Consider the following 26,926-nt stretch of genomic DNA (forward strand, 5'->3'; position numbering starts at 1 on the left):
AAAAAAAAAAAAAGAAGAGTTCCTGCAAAAGATGGTGACCGTTGAGAAAAAAATAATAATAAATTGCCTTAATATCAAACCTCAAACAAATGCCCATATAGATAAAAAATCAGAACCCCGCCCAAAAAGTGAAAAAACCCTGATATCGGTATATACAAAAAGCATGTTGATACCAAAAAAAAAACAAAAACCTTTTCTTTAATGGCAAGATTTCCATTTTTGATCAACTGTCTGAACTTCCAAGTCCCTGAGGATCTGAACAGACACGTAACACAGGTATTGTCTGTGAAGTTGTGTTTGTGCACAGCTTTGTTCACATCTAGTTAACCCCTTGTCGAGCAGGCTTTCCAGCATTCAAGAGTGTTCTTAACTGGAAGTAAACGAATTGCCTAGCATTTAGTTCTGATCCCAGCATCCCTGCAGCACATCAAATTATGGACACAAAACACTCATGCATTTTGTCCTGATGACTTCCATTGTTCAGCTACTCAAGACTTCTATAGCCCCAGTAACAGCCGAAAACTTCAATCCGAATATATCAACACATCTGTGTTCAAGTTTAGTGAAGACAATACTCCCTAGACACCGAAATATATACAAAGTATGTACGATGTAAACCGCAATACTTTTTTAGTAGCTGCACATAGGAATTTTCAAGTGGCATTAAAAACATTTATACAGAGATACTTCTGATAAAATTGGCCCCTGTGAACCATTATCTCCTTTGCTTTCACAAGCCTAACTTTTCAAAAATCACCTGTGTGAGCACTTTAAATAAGCCATAGCTGCAGAGATGAACCAGCATGCAGATAGAGTATCTGGAGCTGGCCAAAACACCATTTAACATTTCCAATGTGCATAGTGATTTTCAATTTTAAGGTTAACCTTAAAGCAGTAAAATCTCATTCACCTACAAAAAACCCACAACATCTTATTACCACCAAGTGACCTTTTCAAATGACCAAACTCGAAAACAGGAATGTTTAGTCAATATACATCTCCCCTACTAAACTTTCTATTCAAAATGTCACTGCTGGAAAAAAAAAAAAAAAAAGTGCTATTCAGCTAGACAAAGGGAGCAAATGTTTGTGGCAAAGCACCAAAAAACAGGCTAGGGTAACCTGCAAAAGGGGGAGGGATTGATGAGCAAACACAGAGACTCGGTAAATCCAGTGCTAAGAAAAAGCCTTCCAACAAATTCAAGTTCATCTGAATATCCCAAAACCATGTAAAACACCAACATAGTGGAAGCCATTCTTTCATGAAGTTTTGAATTCCGTGGAATGCTTGAGTTATTGGGTTGTTAAACTGTTTAACTGTGCAAACTCTAGAACAGTTTCTCCAACACCAAGGAAGTATATAACTTGTACTATTCCAAAAAGTGGTGCAATGACCAAGGCACGACACCCTGATCCCTTCAGAAATGCAGATGGACCTTCTTTCACCCAAATCTTCCTGTAAAAGAGAAGGGAAAAAATAAAACAGAAGTAAAAGGAAACTTTACTTTCTAACAAGTAGGGTTTAGAACTACTACAAAAACTTGCATTTCGCATGTTGTTGGCTGTAGAACCAATCTTTCTTAATGACACTCCAACGCACCTTACATCATGCAGAAGAACACGCATCAGCATGTATGTGTTATCACAGCACAACAGCTGAGTTACCATTCAATATATAGTCCTAGGAGGTTTTAGTCTTGCAAAAACTTAAGTGTCAGTTAACACTCTGCACTTAACAGTCATATTGGCTGAAGTGGGCTTTAGGTGTGTAGGCACCAAATGCCTAGATGAAGGCAGGGCAATGCCAGCCTTACAATACAGGTACAGTAAATCGATTTGCTACATGTAATACTGTATACCTGTATACCAGTTCTATGTGAAAATGAAGTGTAGAGTATATTATAGTGTTTGCACATGTAGAGATGTTTTGAGTTTTTCAGTGTCTAACTGTATATAAAATGTATATCATTAGTCTACATGATTTTTTCCCCCCCATCCAGTGATTCAAAGTACAGAAACAGGCAGCCAGTAAACAAGCATTATCACAAGGAGGTCATCTATGGCATCAAACGTATTTCCTTTCAATAAGCCAGATTTCCACTGGTTCTGCAAAAGCAGTTCTAGAGAAATATTGGTTGTGTATATCGTTTTAAACAAAACCAAACTTTTAATTCAACTTTGAGTGGAGTTCTTATTGTGCTATATAGAAGGCAATGGAAACCAAACTCTTTCAAAATGAACTCCATTTAAAATTCTTCTTACCTGGCACAATCTATTATTCCACTGTACGTCTCTTCATTTGCTCCTTTATGCAAAGACTGAAGGCGCGTCTTTATTACTGTAAGGAAACATTGATAAAGTGATATGAATACTTAAAATAAGAAATAGAATCCTGCAACATGGACCAAATTGCAGGCTGTGTGTAAAATGTACATGTATACAAACTCATGGATGGTATATTTTGCAGAGACATGCATGATTAAAAATAGAAAAAGTGTACAGCTTGTCAAAGTCCAAGAAGGAAGCTTACCATCACAAGGATTGACAGCAACAGCTGCAGTGGAACCAGCAACACAGCCCGCAAAGAATGAATGATGGAACGGAACCTTGCCATCCACGGAGGACTGTCCCAGTTTATTTAGTTTGGAAAACAATGGAAAGTAGATGACGGAGAATGGAACATCCCTGTCAATGAAAAATAAATATACACATTAGAATAAAGGTCAACTTACATTTTTTTTTTTTTAAGCGACACTAAACTGTGCCATTAAAAACACATTCAAGTATCCCATTAACAAAAATGCATCTTATTTGTGTATCACTCGGCTGTAGATCCTCAAATCATCTCTGAATTCATGCTGACACCGTCCTTCCTTCTGGAGGGTGGCTACTTCTGTTCCCAATGGTTCCTGTGTGTGTTGTAAAGTAGTCACCGCTCCAAGATCACTCACATGATGGACTACAATCTCAGGTTTAGTTAGCCAATTTGTATCGAGATGATTTGAGGATCTACAGCTGAGTGATAAGAAAATAAGAAACATTTTTGTTAATAGTTAAGGTACGTGAATGCATTTTTAAGATTAACTCCTGAGTTTAGTGTCACTTTAAACTCCGTCTTATATTTTCAGAAAAAGACAGATCCCAGTAACATTTCAATAAAATCTGTACCGAGAAGGCTGCCATTGATTCCTGAAAACATGCCAGTTGCTTGGCTCTCATGTTGATCCAGAGTTCTGACTTACCTCTGAATTTTCCTGTGTGCTTGTTCAAAGACGAACTTAAAGTGCCAATATCAGAGCCAGGCAACTAGCGTTTTCAGAAAAAAGGTTTCCATAGGCTTTTACCCCACACACACACACATTGTGCACTTGCAGTTAGCCAGTCCCTTCTAAATGAACTAATCCGGGTATTTTCGCAATCACCAACATTTTAAAAAAATTGTTTTTTATGCTATATGGTGGGGATTTTTACTGACAATTTTGTTTAAAGGCATGATAGTTTTGTGTGGCAGTTCTGGGTATTTTGATCATAGTAATATTGGTCACTTAACTAGCACAGTTTAAAGCCGATCTCCAGGATAAGCAAATATTCTCTATATAGAAAAAGAGAAAAGTGCATTCATTCTGGGAACTGGAGTGATGCTTTGTTTATTTCTTCAAGATCTGTGCAGTATTCCAGTGCAAAAGGTGTATGTATGTATGTATGTATGTATGTATGTATGTATGTATGAGATCTAGATTTTTTTTTTTTAATTAGCATCTTTGTAACTAGAGTTCAGCTTTAAGTTATACAACTATGAGGCTGCAGCACATGTGTGTGTGTGTATACATATACATATATATATATATATACATACATACACACACACACACACACACACACACACACATATACAAGGAAATGCACTGCTAATTTTCTGCAGGAATTCAAGATGAAAGGGTAGATTATTCTTTGATTTTTTAATTTCACTTCACTTTAAAGAACCCCCATTTAATCCAGATATGTATTTAAATATGTAAATGTTTTTTTTTTACCCCCCAATAGCCCCTTCAGTCCATCTTTGAGGACGTGCTGAGGATTACGAGAGATTTTTACAAACTGGGAGTGGAAGGAGTATACCATTAGGGTTTACTGCATTGCTGTGAACAGAACAAATGGAGCTTGCTGCTGGAGAACTTAGACATGACCTCATAAGTGAGCAGCTACTCCCCTCAACCCTTCAAGTCACAGCCTTTATTAAGCTGTATTGCTTTAAAACAGTACTCCAGGAATTTATTTATTTTTTTATTATCCCTTGAAGTGAGGCTACCCCCCACATTGCAAGAGTTAAGTGCTTGTTTGTGTCTAGGTGCTAAAATAACAAAGATATACTGGCACGAAGTTCCGAGGTGGCCAGCTGTCATGGTGCTCTCTTCAGCCTGTCCCCTCCTACGCAGCAGATTGGAATGTTCCCTCAGCATCTTTTCATCTATGCTCAGTGTATAGACATGATGATTTACTGGACCTTAGACCACGGCAGAGGGGGAGAGACATTCCAGGGACCGGTCTAAGACGAAGCTGGCTCGGAGCTTTGGTTGAGTAATTCTTTTTTTTTTTTAACCTAAACACAAATGAGCAGTTAACCTTTGCAGTGTGGGGGTAGCCCCACTGCAAGGGTTAATAACAATTCCCAGAGTTCTGTAACTACAATAAAGAGAAAATGGTCAATGACTGGCTTCACAATTGTTTCAAAAGTCATTAGCTAGATTACTTCCAGCAGGTAAACATGCCTCAGTAAAGTTGCACCCAGTCCTCTGTAAAGTCCTTTAACACCTTCATTACGGAAAAGCTCAGCGGCAATTTGTGAAGCAGACATCTTGTGAGTTGTTAAAGTCGGTCCGACATTGTAAGCTCTTGTTAGTACAGGAATGGTGTTTAAATATTTTGTGCCATGTGTAATGCTCTGTATCCCTGTGGCAGACTTCTGACAAGATGCTGAAAAAACAAGCAGAACATATATTAGTCCTGTAATCTTAAGACATACATTTACAGATAGATGTATATGATCGCATACTATAATACCATAAAAAAGGGAGGGGGAGCACCTTATGGTTAAATACAAGGCAAATTAAATCATATCAAGCATAAGGCAGATTTTTCAGATGCAGTTAGCTACTACTACTGCTTACATAAAATAATGGCCGATAAGTGATTACACTGTTACCTAGTCTCCCAGCATCCTGGAGCTGAATCTTCAGCATTTCCATTGGGGTAGTGATAACAACCTGGCATGTCCCAGCACCACATCCTGCCAGCATTTCTTTGACCAACGTCAGTTTTTTTCTATAAAAGAAAAAAAAAAATGTTTAATTACATCTGTAAGAGTACCTTCTTAGAACTTAACTGCTTGAACATACACACACACACACACACACACACACACACATATACAAGGAAATGCACTGCTAATTTTCTGCAGGAATTCAAGATGAAAGGGTAGATTATTCTTTACTTTTTTAATTTCACTTCACTTTAAAGAACCCCCATTTAATCCAGATATGTATTTAAATATGTAAATGTTTTTTTTTTACCCCCCAATAGCCCCTTCAGTCCATCTTTGAGGACGTGCTGAGGATTACGAGAGATTTTTACAAACTGGGAGTGGAAGGAGTATACCATTAGGGTTTACTGCATTGCTGTGAACAGAACAAATGGAGCTTGCTGCTGGAGAACTTAGACATGACCTCATAAGTGAGCAGCTACTCCCCTCAACCCTTCAAGTCACAGCCTTTATTAAGCTGTATTGCTTTAAAACAGTACTCCAGGAATTTATTTATTTTTTTATTATCCCTTGAAGTGAGGCTACCCCCCACATTGCAAGAGTTAAGTGCTTGTTTGTGTCTAGGTGCTAAAATAACAAAGATATACTGGCACGAAGTTCCGAGGTGGCCAGCTGTCATGGTGCTCTCTTCAGCCTGTCCCCTCCTACGCAGCAGATTGGAATGTTCCCTCAGCATCTTTTCATCTATGCTCAGTGTATAGACATGATGATTTACTGGACCTTAGACCACGGCAGAGGGGGAGAGACATTCCAGGGACCGGTCTAAGACGAAGCTGGCTCGGAGCTTTGGTTGAGTAATTCTTTTTTTTTTTTAACCTAAACACAAATGAGCAGTTAACCTTTGCAGTGTGGGGGTAGCCCCACTGCAAGGGTTAATAACAATTCCCAGAGTTCTGTAACTACAATAAAGAGAAAATGGTCAATGACTGGCTTCACAATTGTTTCAAAAGTCATTAGCTAGATTACTTCCAGCAGGTAAACATGCCTCAGTAAAGTTGCACCCAGTCCTCTGTAAAGTCCTTTAACACCTTCATTACGGAAAAGCTCAGCGGCAATTTGTGAAGCAGACATCTTGTGAGTTGTTAAAGTCGGTCCGACATTGTAAGCTCTTGTTAGTACAGGAATGGTGTTTAAATATTTTGTGCCATGTGTAATGCTCTGTATCCCTGTGGCAGACTTCTGACAAGATGCTGAAAAAACAAGCAGAACATATATTAGTCCTGTAATCTTAAGACATACATTTACAGATAGATGTATATGATCGCATACTATAATACCATAAAAAAGGGAGGGGGAGCACCTTATGGTTAAATACAAGGCAAATTAAATCATATCAAGCATAAGGCAGATTTTTCAGATGCAGTTAGCTACTACTACTGCTTACATAAAATAATGGCCGATAAGTGATTACACTGTTACCTAGTCTCCCAGCATCCTGGAGCTGAATCTTCAGCATTTCCATTGGGGTAGTGATAACAACCTGGCATGTCCCAGCACCACATCCTGCCAGCATTTCTTTGACCAACGTCAGTTTTTTTCTATAAAAGAAAAAAAAAAATGTTTAATTACATCTGTAAGAGTACCTTCTTAGAACTTAACTGCTTGATATAAAATATCACCTAAGGAAAATTCTATGTGGAGATACTATTTTTACCCTGGGAAGTTGAATCTAAAAGCACTTGACAGATGGACAGAGTCCGATTTCCCAGGGTGGTGAATAACTTGACAAGTTAATCTGATAGGTGGCCATCAAATAACTTAGAATGTAGGTAACAGACAGATTCATTACAACCTTTAAAGAAACTACATCACTACGGTAGTCAGTGTTTAACAAGAAAAGGGAAATGTAAAAAAAGTCTGCTTTATGATTATGCTGTCTAGCCGGGAAAATGCACGTTAAAACGTAAGATCACCTTTCCAGTTTCACACGCACATTATATGGCTATTTCCAACATCTTTCATCTATTTTTTTTCTAATGATGCATGCTTTAGGCGTAGTTCTTATTTGGGTAGACTTATATAACCATTCTGCTTTAGCTATGTGAGGCTTATGAGCTCTGTTCAAAGAAAAACATGAAAGCTGTGTAAGGGGTGGGGGAGGGGGGTTTTGGGGGGTCAAACACTACCGAAATCCACAAACTATTCATCTTATTCTGAACTTTTAGTATTAAAAACTAGTTGTAACAAGTTTAGCAATTAATTGCCACAGTTCAATAAGCTAATTTAAGATATGATGCTCAGTTCACAAAGCTTGAAACACAAAAGGACTAATTGACTAAATTATCATAACTTACAATTTAGTATCCTTATCCTGGTGCATTAGCTTTGTGAAAAAGCTCGTAGTGTCAAGCCAATATATATTGTTATAAAGACTAAGAAATAATACCATGGTTGCGTTTCATGCTCCCATTACTAGAAACCCAACCATTTCTTTAGTGAAGTTGAAATGTGCATTGACAATGTAAAGCTGTTTCTATTTTAGCGCTATGGCCAAAGCCTGGTTCTGCTTGAACAGTGAATTAGTGCCTCACACAGAACCCACCCGGTGTGGAGGATTGGAACATTTGACCGGGAGCGAGCCCCCGCTACACATAGTGGTTACATTCTTCAGAGCTCAACCTTTTATTTTTTGATGGGAGAATCAGATCTAGAGTTACATATTTTATTTTAGGTCAACTCTGAAGTAATCCTGATTTTTTTAATGTATTGCTGGGATAGTGGAAACTGTTGTATTCTCTATAACTGATGGTACATTGCACTAATGGTATTCTGCATTGTGCTGTATAATACATCAGTTTTAAAGGAATGCAAATCCCAGCAATACATTATACACTGTATGTATAATGTTTTGCTGGGATTTGTTATATTCCTCTATAACTGGAGGTATTCTGTATTGTGCTGCAGGGGTGTGGACATTTTTGAAAAAACTACTTGTCCAAAAGGTAAGTATAGTGGGAGGGAGATTTGTGTGGGTAATTCCTTGGGAAAGTGAATACTTAGCGTTAATGCAGACTTGGGGATTCCCGGGACCTGCGATCGTGTGCGGTTGCATACTGCAGTTGCATCCGCATGTATGGGGTTACATCTGCGCGGCAATCGCTGAAAAAAAGGTAGATGTACCTATTTTCATGACATGCACCGTGCAGTGTTTTCAAATGTGATCGTGTGGGATCGCCCGGGCGGTATTGCAGCATGAAAACGCGCAATCTGCCTGGCACGACTGGGGTGCCATTCGAAAATAATGGCACTGACAGCACGATCGGCGGTGGTGTGCGATTCCGTGACCACCCAGCCATCCGCTCGGTTTCGTGCACGATGACCGGGCAGTCACGGATCGCACACCACTGCCGATTGCACTGGCAGTGCCATCATTTTCTAATGGCACCCCAGTCGCGCCAGGCAGATTGCGCGTTTTCCTGCTGCAATACCGTCCTGCCCGTGCGGTTGCACGCGATCGCAGGTGAAAACACTGAGTGTTTATTCGCATGCAGATGGGGGCAGCGGGGCTGGTTTTCATTTTTTTCAATTTTTATTTACTTTGTAAAATTTTCATTTGTTATATTATTTTTACTTTATCGCCTTTTTATTTTTTACATTTTTAATTATTTTTTACTTTTTTCTATTTTTTTTAACTTAACTGTATTGCTATTACACAGGGGATATAAATCCCCTGTGTGATAGCTTTTGGAGGTGACAGTTTCTCTTTGTTGACCCTGTCACCTCCTAACACAGGAGTTCTAGCACAGCACTGTGCTAGAACTCCTGTGACAGGAACGAGCAGCGGCCGCCAGGGACAGAGGCTGAGGGAGGTGACAGAGGCCGTCACTGCTCCATCACTACTCCACGCCCCCAGCTCCATCCACGCCCCTCGCTCTCGGCGCTCATTTAAGAAAAGAAAACCAGCCCTGCTACTTGTCCGTAGCAGGGCTAAAACAGTGAAAAAACCACTTGCCCAGCGCCCTGGACTACATGTCCCGGGCGTCGGAAAAGCTGGCTAAGGGGTGGGGGAGGGGGGTTTTGGGGGGTCAAACACTACCGAAATCCACAAACTATTCATCTTATTCTGAACTTTTAGTATTAAAAACTAGTTGTAACAAGTTTAGCAATTAATTGCCACAGTTCAATAAGCTAATTTAAGATATGATGCTCAGTTCACAAAGCTTGAAACACAAAAGGACTAATTGACTAAATTATCATAACTTACAATTTAGTATCCTTATCCTGGTGCATTAGCTTTGTGAAAAAGCTCGTAGTGTCAAGCCAATATATATTGTTATAAAGACTAAGAAATAATACCATGGTTGCGTTTCATGCTCCCATTACTAGAAACCCAACCATTTCTTTAGTGAAGTTGAAATGTGCATTGACAATGTAAAGCTGTTTCTATTTTAGCGCTATGGCCAAAGCCTGGTTCTGCTTGAACAGTGAATTAGTGCCTCACACAGAACCCACCCGGTGTGGAGGATTGGAACATTTGACCGGGAGCGAGCCCCCGCTACACATAGTGGTTACATTCTTCAGAGCTCAACCTTTTATTTTTTGATGGGAGAATCAGATCTAGAGTTACATATTTTATTTTAGGTCAACTCTGAAGTAATCCTGATTTTTTTAATGTATTGCTGGGATAGTGGAAACTGTTGTATTCTCTATAACTGATGGTACATTGCACTAATGGTATTCTGCATTGTGCTGTATAATACATCAGTTTTAAAGGAATGCAAATCCCAGCAATACATTATACACTGTATGTATAATGTTTTGCTGGGATTTGTTATATTCCTCTATAACTGGAGGTATTCTGTATTGTGCTGCAGGGGTGTGGACATTTTTGAAAAAACTACTTGTCCAAAAGGTAAGTATAGTGGGAGGGAGATTTGTGTGGGTAATTCCTTGGGAAAGTGAATACTTAGCGTTAATGCAGACTTGGGGATTCCCGGGACCTGCGATCGTGTGCGGTTGCATACTGCAGTTGCATCCGCATGTATGGGGTTACATCTGCGCGGCAATCGCTGAAAAAAAGGTAGATGTACCTATTTTCATGACATGCACCGTGCAGTGTTTTCAAATGTGATCGTGTGGGATCGCCCGGGCGGTATTGCAGCATGAAAACGCGCAATCTGCCTGGCACGACTGGGGTGCCATTCGAAAATAATGGCACTGACAGCACGATCGGCGGTGGTGTGCGATTCCGTGACCACCCAGCCATCCGCTCGGTTTCGTGCACGATGACCGGGCAGTCACGGATCGCACACCACTGCCGATTGCACTGGCAGTGCCATCATTTTCTAATGGCACCCCAGTCGCGCCAGGCAGATTGCGCGTTTTCCTGCTGCAATACCGTCCTGCCCGTGCGGTTGCACGCGATCGCAGGTGAAAACACTGAGTGTTTATTCGCATGCAGATGGGGGCAGCGGGGCTGGTTTTCATTTTTTTCAATTTTTATTTACTTTGTAAAATTTTCATTTGTTATATTATTTTTACTTTATCGCCTTTTTATTTTTTACATTTTTAATTATTTTTTACTTTTTTCTATTTTTTTTAACTTAACTGTATTGCTATTACACAGGGGATATAAATCCCCTGTGTGATAGCTTTTGGAGGTGACAGTTTCTCTTTGTTGACCCTGTCACCTCCTAACACAGGAGTTCTAGCACAGCACTGTGCTAGAACTCCTGTGACAGGAACGAGCAGCGGCCGCCAGGGACAGAGGCTGAGGGAGGTGACAGAGGCCGTCACTGCTCCATCACTACTCCACGCCCCCAGCTCCATCCACGCCCCTCGCTCTCGGCGCTCATTTAAGAAAAGAAAACCAGCCCTGCTACTTGTCCGTAGCAGGGCTAAAACAGTGAAAAAACCACTTGCCCAGCGCCCTGGACTACATGTCCCGGGCGTCGGGCGATACGAATTTCACACCCCTGTGCTGTATAATACATTATACAGTGGCACAATGCAGAATACCAGCAGCTATAGAGGAATACAACAAATCCCAGTAATAATACATTAAACAGCCTGTATAATGTATTATTGCTAGGATTTGTAGTCCTCTATAGCCGGTGCCATTCTACATCGATTGCTGTATAGTTTTACACTTTCCATTTCACTATATTGCACACCACATTTTTTTTTTTTTTCACTTCACCGCTCCAAGCTTGCTCCTGTGATGGACTACAATCTCAATACAAATTGGTAGTCCATCACTGGAGCCATTTTTTTTGAATCCCATTAATCAAAAACTTAAAAAATCACATTAATCGGCTACCTAAATCGATTTTGAAAATAATCATTAGCTGCAGCCCTAACAATTTGTCCTTAAAGAAGAAGTAAAGGCTGAGGAACTTCACACACCCCTGCTATTTTTCCCAAATCTCCTCTTGCTTTTTACAGTTCTGTCTTTGTTTTTTATTTAAAGTACTTACATACCCAGCAAATCCAATGATGTCCTGCTGAATTACGTCGCCAACATCTTCTCTTCCTATGTCATCAGGAGCTGGCTGTCTCTTGTCCCCTATATAACATACTGCCAGGTCTACCATCCAGACACTGCCCCTATTCCTGCAGCCCCCTGGGATATGTGATGGGGATAGCCTAGGAGGCTGCAGGAAGTAGTAATTCTTGCCTAGGAGAAAATTGAGGCAAGGCCTGCCCATAATTGTACTAAAATGTGTCATAACAGATACACAGACTTACCCATCTTTCGACAAGTGGTGTCTAAAGAAGTCATTGGCAGCCAGTTTAATAGCCTTCTCCGGAGTTACAAGAGTCAAGTTCACGGCAGCACCTGAAAACACAAAAACTTTGTTAAAGGTTTTTTGAGCTATGCTGTTTCCATATAAAAAAGAGTTGTGGCATGAATACTATATAACAGACACTACGGGGGACAATATTTACGCTTTAACCCCTTCGTGACGGGAGACGTACACTGTACGTCCAGCCACAAAGGGACCAAATGACTTGTCACGTACACTGTACGTGACGAGTTATTTGCTTCTTTAGAGGGCTGTTAAACGCTGAGAACCAGCTTTTAACATTCATTAATGGATGCCCTTACTACAGAGGCATTCATTAATGAAAGGGTTAACCTTTTTCAGACACCCGATACCTTAATATCGGGTGTCTGAGAGTCAAAGCAAAGCGGACACAGATGCCGGCTTTTGCCGGCATTCTGACAGCTCGTATAGATCGAGAGATATCTCTCTCAAGCTATACTGGGTTTTTTTTTTTTCTTTCATGAATAGATACAAAATGTGTCTATTCCTACAATGTATCTATTCCTGGAAGAAGAATGTTTGTTTGCTGATCGTTGTTGCAACAATCAGAAAACATTTAGTAACAGCTGAATCCTGAACTGCTGCAGGATCAGTGTCACTAACTTATTATCGGCTGTTCTGAAGTTTGAAGCAGCCTGATAATAACCAAAAATTTATTAATTTATCATGCAGTAACAGTGAGATTAATTCACAAAATCTGCTTGATATAATTAAATAAATAAAATAACATTTTTAAGTTAAAAAAAAAAGTGAAAAGTTAAAAAAAAAAAAAAAATTGTGAAAAGTGTAAAAAAAAATAAAATAAGGGACAAATAAATGAATGTATTTATTGCATTTTTTTAGCTGTGCTGGTGTTGTAAAAAAAATACTACAAATCAAAACTGGGAAAAAAGTGTTTTTTTTAACGTTTTTTTTCTCTTTTTTTATATTTTATTTGTCCTAAGTGAGGCGTTAGACACACATATGTGATATAAATATGTAGCCCTATCTGTCCTCTAAAAAACAATATATAATATGTGTGGGTGCACTTTGTAAGAAAGTATATTACTGACGTGGAAGAATCACACAGCAAAAATGTCAAAAGTGTGTCAGTCATTTACGAACAGAAACTAAAAACAAGCTCAGTCATGAAGGGGTTAAGAGAAAAAAAAAACAGAAGCGCTTTTGGCTGAATGCCCAGTCATAACTTTCTGTTAAATGTCAGTCATTTCAAAAAGTAAAGTCAAAGTTCCAGTATCTTCTCTATTCTTAAAATATATCAAACACTGTTGCTAAGTGTTTAGGAACATATCCTTGTGCAAGGCAATATAAACACACAGGCACAGCTTATAATGGTCAGTTTAAAGTCTACACTGTTATAGTTATGTACATGGAAGTAGGACATCCCTAATTAGTGCAGAGTGCAGTATGCACATCAATTTACAGGTTATCATTAAGAATGCATCTGCAAGGCAGTACACAGGACAACAGCTTAGAAAACCCATTTATATTCTAGAACTGGCTAGTATGTAAATAGACAGTTTTTACACACACCACAAATAAGCCTTCATCTTCATATGCACATATTTAGCAGAAACACAAGAAACCATACTTAGTAGCAGTGAAATCCAGAGAACAGAGCACAGGTAGAGGGAAGAACAAAACAACAAATCATGCATAAGCATTTTAAAGAAGACAGTTATTGAATTTCCATCAAAAGAAAAAAAAAGACATTTACACAGATCAAAATTATGGAGTAAACCCACTCATTAAACTTTAACCCACATGTACAGTTGGCAGTGTTAAAAAGACTTAATAAAGTTGTCTTTACTAGAGTTATCCAAAGGCCTCAATCTATTTACCATTATTCACACACCACACCCTAAGTCCACCTTGACTGCAGCCGACAATCTAATTCAGGGGGAACCAAACTCCGGCCCTCCCATGATGCATCTCTCTCTGGGAGTCATGTCTGTGAGACTCTTGCAATTAATCATGGGACAGCTGGAAGGCCAGAGCTTGGCTACCCCTGATCTAATACTTCCCAGGGGTTGGTTTTATAAAACCTCCTATTTTGTCATTCTCTGCAATGGTCCCCAGTTTTACATCTACGTAGTGCACTAAATGTGACCTAGAATTGACCTAAATCTCTCAACTTTGCCTCCACTTGTATCTCTAGATTTCTCCCGCACTGCACCTATTCTGTAGAATTTCTCTGATCTTCAATGCCTCAAGCACACCCTTAATACAGCAGATTTTCCTGTGTGCACATATTCTGAGCTTTTGTAGTGTTAACTCTAATTTTGATATGATAATCACATTTTTACATGCTTGCTCCGCTACAGATTAACCATTTGACGCATCTGTATCTGAATTCGCCACACTCAGCTGTTAGGCAAGGAGATTAAGAGTTCGGAGACACGGGGCGTGCATTGCTATCAATTGGCCAACTCAAACTTACACTGAGAAGGAGCAGTAAAGCACAACCAATGGACAGAACAATGCATTGAATATGTAAAAACAAGCATGTCTGCTGTTGATTAATTACAAATTATAAAAGTAGAAACAGGACTTTTAAAATACAAACAATCATTCTTAAAAGGTGTCTATCATTTGATACGTTTGTTTGAATGTCACAAATGTTGTATGTGACTTTGTAAAATGAAAACATCATTAAAATGACATAAAAATCAAAACAAAAATAAAAAGTTTACATGATCCCGATTTACTTTACATTATATGTCTAATGAAAAACATACTACATTTTAGAACTGCCTCCTTGAGCATATGTGGTTTAGAAAACACTAATTTCTGCCCTATGCCCTAATAAATGGGCACAATGTAAAACAGCTGATGCTTCCTTTGTTGTGCTTTCTTGGGCGGTGGAAGGATAATATCACGCATACCACATTTCAACATTTTGCCATTTAACACTGCCGACAGTATACTTATGTTTAGTTCAATGATGGTTCCCAATATGTTTTACATGTGGATGGTACCAATGCTAGGTCTTTCAAAGAACTGTCTTATGAAAGAAGAAAACTAATACATAGAGAAGACAGACAAAGAAGCCTAACTTTTACAAAAAAGGGTGTAAAAATCCTCAAAATTAAAAGGGGAAAGTAAAAACAGAAAAAGTTTTTCCTAATTACAATTGTAGTACTGTAAGACCCATTTTAATGATCCATCGTGGCTTCGCCACATCGGCTAGCCCTCAAAATCCACGGCGATAGTTCTGTAATATGAAAAACACAGATGCAACAAAGAACATTCTACACAACAATCTGGCATGTGAAAATAAAATTCTACTTGTATATGAACCATAGCATTTGATCCCACAATTAGAATTAAAGAGGGACCCAATACATCTAGGATCACAGCAATTGGCGATTGTCTTTTTTTAAATATTCAATGGAGTATGTCTTTATAGTACCAGGTTTACCACCCATACATAAATATGTAGCTGTGAGGCCCCAGGCTAGATTAAATACAAAGTACAATCCACAGCTACTTTACTTTCCAGTACAGGTCCCAAATGTACATACACTTTAGCAACAAATAAGCAGGAATATTACATTGTATTATTAAGCAGCATGTTTAACAAGAGCGGGCTTCTCTCAAGGCAACGTACATGAACAGAAACCACGATGCAATGGTAAAAATGATGCTCTGCAGCTTGCAAATGTATCATGGGTATGCAAAGGAAAACTGTGGCATCAATTGTTAATTATATTTTGGCCAAAACCAAAACATGTTTACTGGACCAAAGATGTCGGAAACCAGCTGGAAGGAGAAGGAAAAAACAAAAACATACCTCTATACATCCCAAAATAACCTTCTGATCTCACAGTCTTTACCAAACAGTCCCATCTGAAATGAAGAGAAGCCATAGGATAAAAAACAGTCTGTTAATACAATTTGTTTTTAGTATTTTACATGCACTGATTGGTACTACTCTGATAATCACAAATAAGAGTATTCTGTCCTAATCTAATCCCACTTACATGCTTTTGTAGACTTGCTGGCCCTTTCTCTGGTTTTGGAGGCGGGTTTTGGTCAGGTCAACTGGAAAAACACAAGTCACTCCAATGATTCCGGCAATTCCACCGTTGATGAGCTTGGCAGGCAAACTGAGGGGGGAAAAAAAGAAGGTTAAAGTGTTTTCCAGAAACTCTACAATTTTACACATTTGAAAACTTTACCAGAAGCAACCATTAAAGACTGCATGTTCCTGAGTAGCGGGCTGTGGGTTTTGATTTCTAAATATAGTTAATTGTTTTAAAATTTAATAGCAGAGACCCATGTCTGACATGGGCACATTGAGAGCATTCAAACAGTTCAGAAAAAAATAAAAATGATCCATACATACTTTTTTTTTTTTTAATTGAAAAGCCAAAGTTAAAGCAGAGTGTGCGTATTGGTCAATTACCTAATCTGCTTCTCAGCCATGGTCAAGTTTTTTTCTTCTTTAGAAGATAGATTTGGTCACAAACGCACAAGCTTGTTCCTGCACGGAATCCCAACAGAGCTCTGCAATGAGAAGGCACAGTTTAAATCTCATCAGCTGTGTGTCTAAATATACCCCTGGCACGCACTCACTTGTAAAAAAGATGAGCTAAAAACGAACTCAAGTGACTCACGTACAGCTCACTGCACACACAACTAAACACTAGGCTAATGAACTAATGCTTGCACCCAAAACAGCAACTTGCATCAGCCAGCACAGAAGAGAAAGGCTCATGTGCTTTGCCAGCTACAACCCAAAATATGCTAAAGATTTGGCATTCAGTATGAACAGCAGTAGGGATTAATGGCTTGGACTGACTAACCACGAGATGCACGAAGGTTTAAAAGATAAAATGTACAACTGAAATCTAACTTTTTGTCAGCCGCAACATTATAATGAAATACACGTCACTTCTTAAAGAAGCAAAAGCTTGTAAAATCTGCCTGACTTCAGTGTCAGTCTTCATACAAGAGCTAGCAATTTTCATTTGATTTACTAATCCACGGCAATACACCATTGAGAAGACTATGCTTTGGCTTTAGGCCTTGTTCACACCAAGCGCGGAGCAGGTGCAGAGCAGATCAGTTGCAGACCGGATCAAAACTGCATCCAATGTATTCCAATGCTATTTTTTGCTCCAGTTCACATCGCAGCGTGCAGTTGCAGAGCAGATCCAGAGCAGGTAAAAAAACTGCAGCAGGTCCTATTTTACCTGCTCTGGATCGCATCAAAAACGCATGCAAATCCCTGGAACTCACTGAAAGCCCATTTTAAACTTTAAAAAAATTAAATTTATCCAAAAAGAGCCCGGAAAGCATCAAAAACACGGCACAAAACGTGTCAAAAAGACTAGCATGCGTGTGCAGAAACCTGACCGGATCTGCTCTGCATTTGGTGTGAACAAGGCCTTAAAGTAAAGTAGGGTATACACGATTAGATTGTTGTACGAACGTTCAATAAACTTCTAGCTGGAACTTTTGATACTGGCATCAGTTGATCTGACCCGATTAATGATTAGAAAGTCAAACGAACGTTCTGAATTAGGTTTCGTTCAATATTCTAACCGTGTATACCCTTACTTAAAGCAGTCATAAATTTTTTTCTGAAAATGCTAGCCCTTGCTAGGCTCTTATGCTGACCCACTGGCTTCAATACATTCTGAGTAACTAACCAAAGTACACAGATCGGGAAGGTCAGAAGTCCTCCTCTCTGTACACTTGTTCCAGGTCTTTGGCTCAAAGTATTGAAACATAATATATAACATCCCAAGGGTAGCCACTGCACTCTCTATGAGGTAAATGTCGAGGTGATTATCCACAAAAGAAATATCTACACAAATCCAAAAAACAGGTATTCTAGAGGCACACATGGATCTTGCAACAGAGTTAAGAGAAAAGGAGGGAATCCCTTTGGGAGCAGTGACTGATAGTGACCACTCACAGCAGGGAGATGATTCAAAAGTGAGCGAGCGACTGTATGCGTTCGCTCACTTCCTGATCAATAGAGCCGACGTGTGACAGTTTCAATGTAACACGTCGGCTCCAACTATGAGGACTCACCGCATAGTTCTCCTTCTCAACTTTGTGGGGGCAGTTTGGGGATGGCCCCTTCCGGTCCCAACATGACTGCGCACCAGTGCACAAAGCAAGGTCCATAAAGACATGGATGAGTGAGTTTGGGGTGAAGGAACTTCACTGTCCTGCACAGAGTCCTGCCCTCAACACGATAGGACACCTCTGGGATGAATTAGAGCGGAGACTACGAGCCAGGCCTTCTCGTCCAACATTAGTACCTGACCTCACAAATGCACTTCTGGAAGAAAGGTCAAACATTCCCATAGACACACTCCTAAACCTTGTGGACAGCCTTCCCAGAAGTGCTGAAGCTGTTATAGCTGCAAAGGGCGGGCCAACTCAATATTGAACCCTACAGACTAAGACTGGGATGCCATTAAAGTTAATGTGCAGGTAAAGGCAGGTGTCCCAATACTTTTGGCAATGTAGTGTACATACACACAGTATTCAGACCCTGGCCCAGGCTGTGCATACACCTTGCGATCATTGGACGAAAACACGATTGCATACGAAAATCGGCCGATATTCGTAAGGTGTATGCACACCTTTACCGAGATGTTTCTACACCTCGATTGGAGTCCATCTGTGGTAAATGAAATTGATTGGACATGATTTGGAAAGGCGCACACCTCTCCATAGAAGGCGTCACAGCTGACAATGCATACTGTATCAGAGCAAAAGCCATGATATCAAAGGAACTGCCTGCAGAGCTCAGAGACAGGATTATTGCAAGGCACAGATCTGGGGAAGGGTACAAAATAATTTCTAATGCACTGAAGGTTCCAACGAGCACAGTGGCCTCCATAATTCTCAAATGGAAGAAGTTTGGCACAACCAGCACTCTTCCAAATGCTGGTCACCCAGCCAATCCGAGCAATCAGAGAAGGACCTGTTTAACCTCCCTGGCGGTATGATTATTAAGGATTTTAGCATCCCAAAGCGGTACATTGTTGTTCATGGAAATTTGTTGTTTTATATTGTAGGTCATTCTTAGTAAATCTTAGGAATAACTCGCCTAAATCTGTCCAAAGTGACTTTCAGTGTCTGATGACGAATTTCGCCAACGAATCGCTATCGCTCAATTCTGAAAGTGATTATAACTTACTATCGCTGTTTTCTACCTGGTCTAAAACCGCTTTTGACCTAAAGGGACGCTTTTTGGATGCCATGGACGTTCACAAGTTTCCAGGCAGAAAGAACAGTAAAAGTGCAGGTAGGGCACTGGACAAAGCTCTAGGGACAAAATTGAAGTGAAATAGCTTGATACATAAGTGTAATTATAGCAGATTACATTGTATTGTGTGTATTCTGTGTAAAATGTCATGTTTTCACTTTTGAATTTCCCGCCGGCTCCGCCCCCCCGCTGTGACGCCCGAAAAACGAAACAAACTCAGATGCCGGCGTCGCCGGCCGCGTACAGCAGAGGACACCGCGGGCTCGCAGGGACAAGGTAAGCGACACCTTTCTGTGCAATCCCAAGTCTGGCTCGGGGTTACCGCTCTTGGTACTGAAAATTAACCCCGAGCCAAACTCGGGAATACTGGCAGGGAGGTTAAGAGAGGTGACCAAGAACCCGATGGTCACTGAGCTCCAGAGAGCCTGTGTGAAGGTGGAAAAAAGTTCCAGAAGGACAACCATCACTGCAGCCCTTCACCAATGTGGCCTTTATGGCAGAGTGGCTAGAAACACATGAAATCCAGCTTGGAGTGTGCAAAAAAAAAAAAAAAAAAGCACCTGAAAGACTCTGACTGTGGGGGAACAAGATTCTCTGGTCTAATGAAACCAAGATGGAACAGTTTGGCCTCAATTGTAAAGGTTATGTCTGGAGGAAATCAGGCACTGCTCATTACCTGCCCAATACCATCCCAACAGTGAAGCATGGTGGTGGCAGCATCTGCTGTGGGGATTTTTTTCAGCAGCAGGAACTGAGATACTGGTCAGGGTTGAGGGAAAGCTGAATGGAGCAAAGTACAGAGATATCCTCAATAAAAACCTGTTCCACAGCACTCAGGACCTCAGACAGAATGACCCTAAACACACCCAAGACAACACAGGAGTGGCTTGTAGCATCATACCCAAAAAGACTTGAGGCTGTAATTGCTGACAAAAAGGTGCTTCAACAAAGTACTGAGTTAAGGGTCTGAATACTTAAGTACATGTGAGATTTCAGTTTTTTCTTTTTAATAAAATCAAAGACATTTCTTGAATTCTGTTTTCACTGTGTCATTATGGGGTACATAGTGTAGATTACTGAGGGGAAAAAAATATTAAACAACTGTAGTATCAGGCTGCAACATAACATTGAAAAAAGTGAAGGAGGTCTGAATTATAGACATATATATTCACACACACACATAAATCACACACAAACCTGGTATATACTTTTCAAAGTCCTTTTACATTATCTGAAATCTCAAATTAAACACATTACAGGAAAATGTTAGAAAATATCTAAACTAAACTAATGTGAGTGGTGCTTTTGTATATGTTAAGAAAACTAGGAAAGTTTCCCAAGTGAATGTAAAAAAAAACAAAAGATAAAATCCAATGAGGCAATATTCTAAACCATTGAGTCCTTGTGTTTGTTTAATCAGCCATAATAAATAATGTGCCTTTGTGCTAACCCCCTGTGAATAGAAGTTCAACCAAATCCACAGTGAAAAGGAAATAGCAAAAACTGCACGCAAGGCTTAATAATGCCTTAAGCACTACGTGCACAAACCACACCGAATATCAGATATAAAATACCCAATTGTTTTGGGGGGTTTCATTTCAATTTTTACTAAAAACTCAAAAATGTTACAGCTCTTTCTGGAACAGAGAAAGGTAGGTATAGATGTAAATGTAAAGCACATCCTCACTCCCCATTTAGGTGAACTCGCTTCACTTCCTGTTCCATACATACACCTGGATGTATGAGGAAATTCCGCCATTGACAGTTGTCACCAAAGCAAAGTAATTTCCAAACATTTATATAGATCGGTGCCTTTATTTTATTTCTGGATGACCTAGGTGAAGGTGCATGATAATACAAAAAGGAGGTTCTTGTAATTTTACAGCCTGGGCTACAAATTGAATGATTTCTGAATAAAAAAATGTCAAAACTAAAGTAAAAATATTTGTACATATTAGTTTGGAAAAGACCTTTCACATAAAAAAATTAAAAAATGTTTTCTACTTCAAAGATGCTAAGTGGTCAGTGACGCACACAAAACAAATAAATAAAAAACATTGAAACCACACAAAATAGTTGTTTTTGCATTACCAAGTTGTTTAAAATATGTGAGCGCTGGAATGTACTCTTCTATTTCACCACTAAATACTTGCCTTGGGTCCATAAAAACAAGTTTGGTTTGTTAATCAGCAAACAACATTCATTTCTAAACTTTACAACTCTTCTGATGTTATCACGGTTTCTTGGAAACAAATTCCTTATTTCATTTAAGTAAGCATTTCTGCCACACTGAATGACTTCATGCACACGTTGTGACTCAGCATCCACTAATCAGCATTTCACTGGAGACTGCCGGCCAGAGAGAACTTAAAACATGACCGGTGAACTTTAGAAGAGCAGTGCCATGGTCCAGGAGACAAAGAGGGCAGCACGACGACGACAACAACAGCAGAGTTTAAGTTGCACATATATACCTCTAGACTGGAGTCTGTTTTAAGGGCTGTATTGTGATTCTCTACAATTTCCTTTTATTAGACTTATGCAGACACAGCAGTAAAAAGACTAGTTCTAGAAGAAAGAAGGAAGGAAGGAAGAGAGACGCCTATTTGTAAAATATAGGACAAACCAGTTTTTCTGCAGTAAATAATAATAAAAAAAAAAAAAAAGTAGTACTGTGCATAGAAAAAAAAACAAAAAAAATCTAGTTGGGACAGGTTTAGAATGCTTTGAGATTTATGAGAAATCAGCAAAAAACGTAAGAGCAGAGTTCAGGCAGTGCAGTGTACACAATGTACACTCACTACTAGAACTGGAAGACATTTCACAATGACAAGGCTGAATGGTGTGGAGATAACCAGGAATCCTGCAAGGCATATCGCACAGCAAGATGCCTTCATCTGCTGAAAGATAAAACGAACTTTACATATCTGCAAATACTAACAGGGGAAAAAAGCATGCAGGCAGTAGTGCTGAGCACGTCTTGTTCACAGTACTGATAGCAGTTCTTGGAAATATGGCATCATTCAAAGACTCATTACTTGCAGCAAGTGGGTGTTGCTCTGATCCTCTTCTAATGCTGTACTGTGCACGGGTTTTTATTTTTTTAACTTTAATTTTTTTTTGTCTTTTTAATTTGTTTAACTTTTTTTAAACTTGTTTTTTTTACTTTATTGCTGGGAGCAATAGCCAGCCTGCTATTGGATATTTCAAATTGCAATAGCCAATAGCAAGCTGGCTTTTGCACCCACCCACTGCCTGCTTTTCAATCAGCAGAAGAGGGACCTGAAGGAGAAAGTTCACCATCAGGTCCTCTTCTGCTATTTGACAGCAGGCAGTGGGCGGGTGCAATAGCCAGCCTGCTATTGGCCATTGCATTTTAAAATATCCAATAGCAGGCTGGGTATGGCTCCCAGCCTCTAGATGCAGAGGAGGCACGGGGCAGAGGAGGCGCAGGGGAATGCAGTCACAGCAGTCTCTCCTCCCCGCTGGTGCTGGCTGCAGTGGTCTGTGTCCGTGCTGCATCTGCCGATACAGGCGGGGATTGAAAGGGATACAGACCACTGCAGCCAGCACCTAAATCGAAAAGCAACTAATCGATGACGAGAATCGTTGCCAACGATTCTCATTATCGTTATAATCAACTTAATCGACTAGTTGTTGCAGCCCTAACTGGCTCCAGCACTGGCTGATCATCATTACACAGAAAAGGTTTCCTGCCAGTAACAATGGTGGATCATGTCTGCATAGTGTCCGAACAGACGCTTGTGGCGTCAACCAAGAACACAAGTGGCAGGGTAACAGCAAGGCCCTTCATGGCAGGATTAACAGGTACGATAATGAAAGCTGCAGATTTAAAGTCCACCTTCTTTTCAGTCACTAGTTGGTGCTGCTGTTCTGGGTTTAACCCCTTCGTGACTGACGACGTACAGTGTACGTCGCCAGCATCGGGGCTGTTTAAACAGACTCCCGGTGACTTTTGCCGCCGGGACTCTGTTTAAACTTGTAGAGCCGACTGTCGGCTTTACAACAGAAGCGATCCTGGCGACTTACCTGTCGCCAGATCGCTTCTGCGTCCCGAAGAAGGGGCCAGTAATTTTCAGGCCTAAAATGTGGAATATAACATGGGTACAAAAAAATGAAAAAAAAAGGCCTCAGTCATGAAGGGGTTAAAGACACCCAGCACCACTTTGTGAGCCCGGGACATTAAAGATCTGCCCCTGTGGTTATGTCATCCAGCTACCTTGGACTCATAGGAGACTGCTACAGAGAGTGGTACCACATCAGTAGTTGTCAATGGAGTACAAATGATCCACTGATTACTTGCTCCAGTAACTGAAAGTCAGCACCTCAATACGGAGGGGAGCTGGAGAAACAGTCTGCAGAAGCCTGAGCATTGCACCCACCATCCCCTGATAGTGGTTGCAATAATTTGCAAAATAACTAGTAAAAGGCAGATTTTGTTAACCAATGTGGGTACTTTCATTATTTTTTTGGAGAAGCTGGAATTATCCATTAACAAAGTTGAAAACAATGTTTAAAATCACATGTTATGGTTATATGGAATTTTACTAGTCGGACTTCGATACACTACAATGAATGTATGGGCAGATTTAGTTTAAAACCATTTCTATTCTCTGGTGATGACTAGTTCAATTGCTTGGTAATATTTTTCTGTATTGTCTAGATTTAGAGAGAATAGCACGTTGGATGTCTGCCACTTAAGGAAAAAACTTTTATAACATCAGGATCTCTTCTGGCCAGATGGAGGACTTTATGGGGGGTAGAGGCAGCCAAATTCAAGCTGACCCTAAAGCTCTACATTTTATTAAAGGTATTTAAATAGCGCCGGCAATTTACACAGTGCTTTACATACTGCACAGTCACATCAGTCCCTGCCCTCAAGGAGCTTACAATCTAAGGTCCCCATATCGCATGCATACATACAGGCCTGATTGAGGGCCGCTTCACACCACAAAGAACGTGTTCCAGATCGTTCGGCCTCTGGAACGCAACCTGGCTGACTCCCTGCGTTCAGGGGTGGGAGGGGGCGTGGCAGTGCATTGAAGTCAATGGCACCGCAGCCACACCCCAACCGCTGTGCAATCGCCGGTACCTGAACACGTGGCACATTAGTGCCTGCGTTCCAGTCCAGTTCGATCTGCAAAAATGCTGTATTCGCTATTTTTGCAGATTGCACTGGACCAGACTTCAATGCACCGCCATGCCCCCTCCCGCCCCTGAGCACAGGGGGTCGGCCGGTTTGTGTTCCAGAGGCCGAACGCTTTGGAACACATTCTTTGTGGTGTGAACCGGGAGACAATTAACATACCAGCATGTCTTTGGAGTGTGGGAGGAAACCCACACAAGCACAGGGAGAACATGCAAACTCCTTTTAGATAGTGACCTGGCCATGATTTGAACCAGGGACCCCCAGTGCTGCAAGGCAGAAGTGCAAACCACTATGCCTCTGTGTTGCTTTGCATAAAAAATAATCTCATAGGTTTGGTTGAAAAAGCATAAGATGAGATATGTGCTAAAATTCCACATTAACTTACCAGGAAAACCCCGGGTCTGATTTCAATATTCTTCAGAGATCTAAAAAAATACATATATATATAAATAAAATGTTATTTTTTTGTCAGTGATTTTCTTTGGTCATTGTTTACATCACACACAAACATTTTAAACTGTAAAGCAGAACCATGCTAAGCCCACATTTACACCGTGGCATTCCGGGAACACGCATCACGATCGCTTGCTTAATTTGCTGCGCCTCCCCATTGAGTTTGATGGGGTCCTGAATGTGCAACAAATGTGGCAGAAAACTCATGTACCAAATTTTGTGACATGCATTCCACATTTGTGTGCATTTTAATGCACGCAAACAGAGTAAAAACGTACATTTTCCTGGCTGCATTTGGGGTGCCATTAGAAATGAATGGCAATGCAAGTGAGTTTTGCAGCGTTTCTGACAATGTGCGCCAAAGTTTGTGGTTTTGTGCGCGTTTAACACACGTTCACCCAAAGCACAGGTGTGAATGCGGGCTTATGTCTGAAGCATCCAATCTTGATGAAAAGTCTTAAGGTGTCCTTAAAACTTACAATTATCTGCAGATTTTCTGTGGTCAGATGGAAAAAGTGCAACAGATTGGCCCAGGTGGAGATTCCTCCATCCACACAGTTAAGTGTAGATGGAGGAATCTGTTCCACCTTTTCCATCTGACCATAGAAAATCTGCAGATAAAAAAATAATAATTTTTTAAGTAAACCATCACTAACTCACCCCCAGGCCGCCATAGTTAAACCAAAAGTTGGGTACACAGGGATATTGTTTTTCAGAGGCTGAACTAAAAAAAAAGTCCGACAGGTTCCTCCATCCGCGGTAACAGTGTGGCTAGACGAATGTCCCACTGTGTACATTATATTCCGAGAGCAGCGCTGTCAAAATACCCCAATAGTGACAGCAGCCGATTGTCTCTAAGTACTGTTCAGCCGACAATTTTTATTCTATTGATTGACTTGTCACAGAGATATGGCCACCCACAGGCTGAATTTCTGTCTATTCCACCTGAATCAACAAAATTAAATCCGTGACTGCCCAGCTTTACCAACCTACTTCCTTCCATCTGTACTGCTGTGGGCTGACAGAATTCCCTTCAGCACTGGTCACATACTGTTCTCTAGTGACTTGAACACTTCCAAATAATGCCAAGTCTGAAGAGCTCAATTCTCAGTATAGGACTTTATTGTAGTCAATGTAGACTTTGTGCACAGGGTCAGTGTCTGGAAACACCGGAGGCTGCGGGATACCTGTTCCTGTGACAATTGTTTATAAAGGGGATTTCCCCTCACTAGTCTTCTCTTCCTGTTGTATCTACAGGCTGCTATTATTACAGGTAACAGATGCTGGTGGGAATAGAGTATTGGGAAAGACTGGGGTGGAGTATTCAAAAAAAGTACTGGGGGACAATGAGATATAGTACTGGGGACGTAGTATTGGGGGGCACAGCACTGAGGGACCCCACAGGCATGGCACTGGGGGACCCAAGGGGCATAGTATTGGGGAACACAATACTGAGGGGTGCTAGGACATAGTATTTTTGAAGGCTGGCAGACAATACTGAGGGAGGCTGGGACATAGTATTAGGGAACACATTACTGGGAGAAGCTGGTACATGGTATTGGGCGACAAAGCGCTGGGACATGGCACTGTAACACTCTGAGCACATACAGATGTACAGAGGTCACAGGTTCATTCATTCAGCTCACTCACCCTCCCCGGTCACACACGGCTGAGCGGTATAGGACGGCGCTGGGGACAGATGATAAGAGGTATCCCGGTAAGGGGGTCCGCTGTCCGGAGTTGGTAGAAGATGAATGGAAAACTCTGCACCCCTCAGAGAGCCGGAGAAAAAAGAGAATCTTTAGAAACTTCCAGAGCTCCTTACTGCCGAGGGCGTCACCGACTTATCCTCAACCAATCACTGAACTTGCGAACGTTATACTGTTATTGGCAAAAGCCAACCAGGTGGCAGCCACATTCATGTGTAAGGGTTTAAGCCCCTCCCAGGAGAGGAATTCATGTCTGGGTAGTACGGTAGTGTTG

The 26,926-nt window shown here is 40.6% G+C and overlaps 1 protein-coding gene and 2 long non-coding RNA genes across 3 annotated transcripts; 1 reads left to right on the forward strand and 2 right to left on the reverse strand.

The window, feature by feature from the left end:
• Positions 1-1,147: 1,147 nt before the first annotated feature.
• On the reverse strand, positions 1,148-26,485 carry LOC108799082. The gene is made up of 3 exons (XR_001941993.1): positions 26,473-26,485; positions 25,937-25,939; positions 1,148-1,286 (listed from the first exon to the last, which is right to left on the reverse strand). It is a non-coding gene; the product is annotated as an uncharacterized LOC108799082 (long non-coding RNA).
• Positions 1,274-16,596, reverse strand: LOC108799080 (mitochondrial glutamate carrier 1-like). Its single transcript, XM_018570900.1, has 9 exons — positions 16,495-16,596; positions 16,070-16,195; positions 15,880-15,935; positions 12,007-12,097; positions 6,739-6,857; positions 6,305-6,485; positions 2,530-2,684; positions 2,262-2,337; positions 1,274-1,455 (listed from the first exon to the last, which is right to left on the reverse strand). The coding sequence occupies exons 1-9, from the start codon at positions 16,512-16,514 to the stop codon at positions 1,293-1,295; spliced, it is 987 nt and encodes a 328-aa protein (XP_018426402.1). The 5' UTR covers positions 16,515-16,596; the 3' UTR covers positions 1,274-1,292.
• LOC108799081 lies at positions 2,603-4,821 on the forward strand. The gene is made up of 3 exons (XR_001941992.1): positions 2,603-2,686; positions 3,532-3,539; positions 4,779-4,821. It is a non-coding gene; the product is annotated as an uncharacterized LOC108799081 (long non-coding RNA).
• Positions 26,486-26,926: the final 441 nt, after the last annotated feature.

Source organism: Nanorana parkeri, unplaced genomic scaffold (genome assembly GCF_000935625.1).
Source record: "Nanorana parkeri isolate BGI_ZX_2015 unplaced genomic scaffold, ASM93562v1 scaffold1626, whole genome shotgun sequence".
Classification (NCBI taxonomy): Eukaryota; Metazoa; Chordata; class Amphibia; order Anura; family Dicroglossidae; genus Nanorana; species Nanorana parkeri.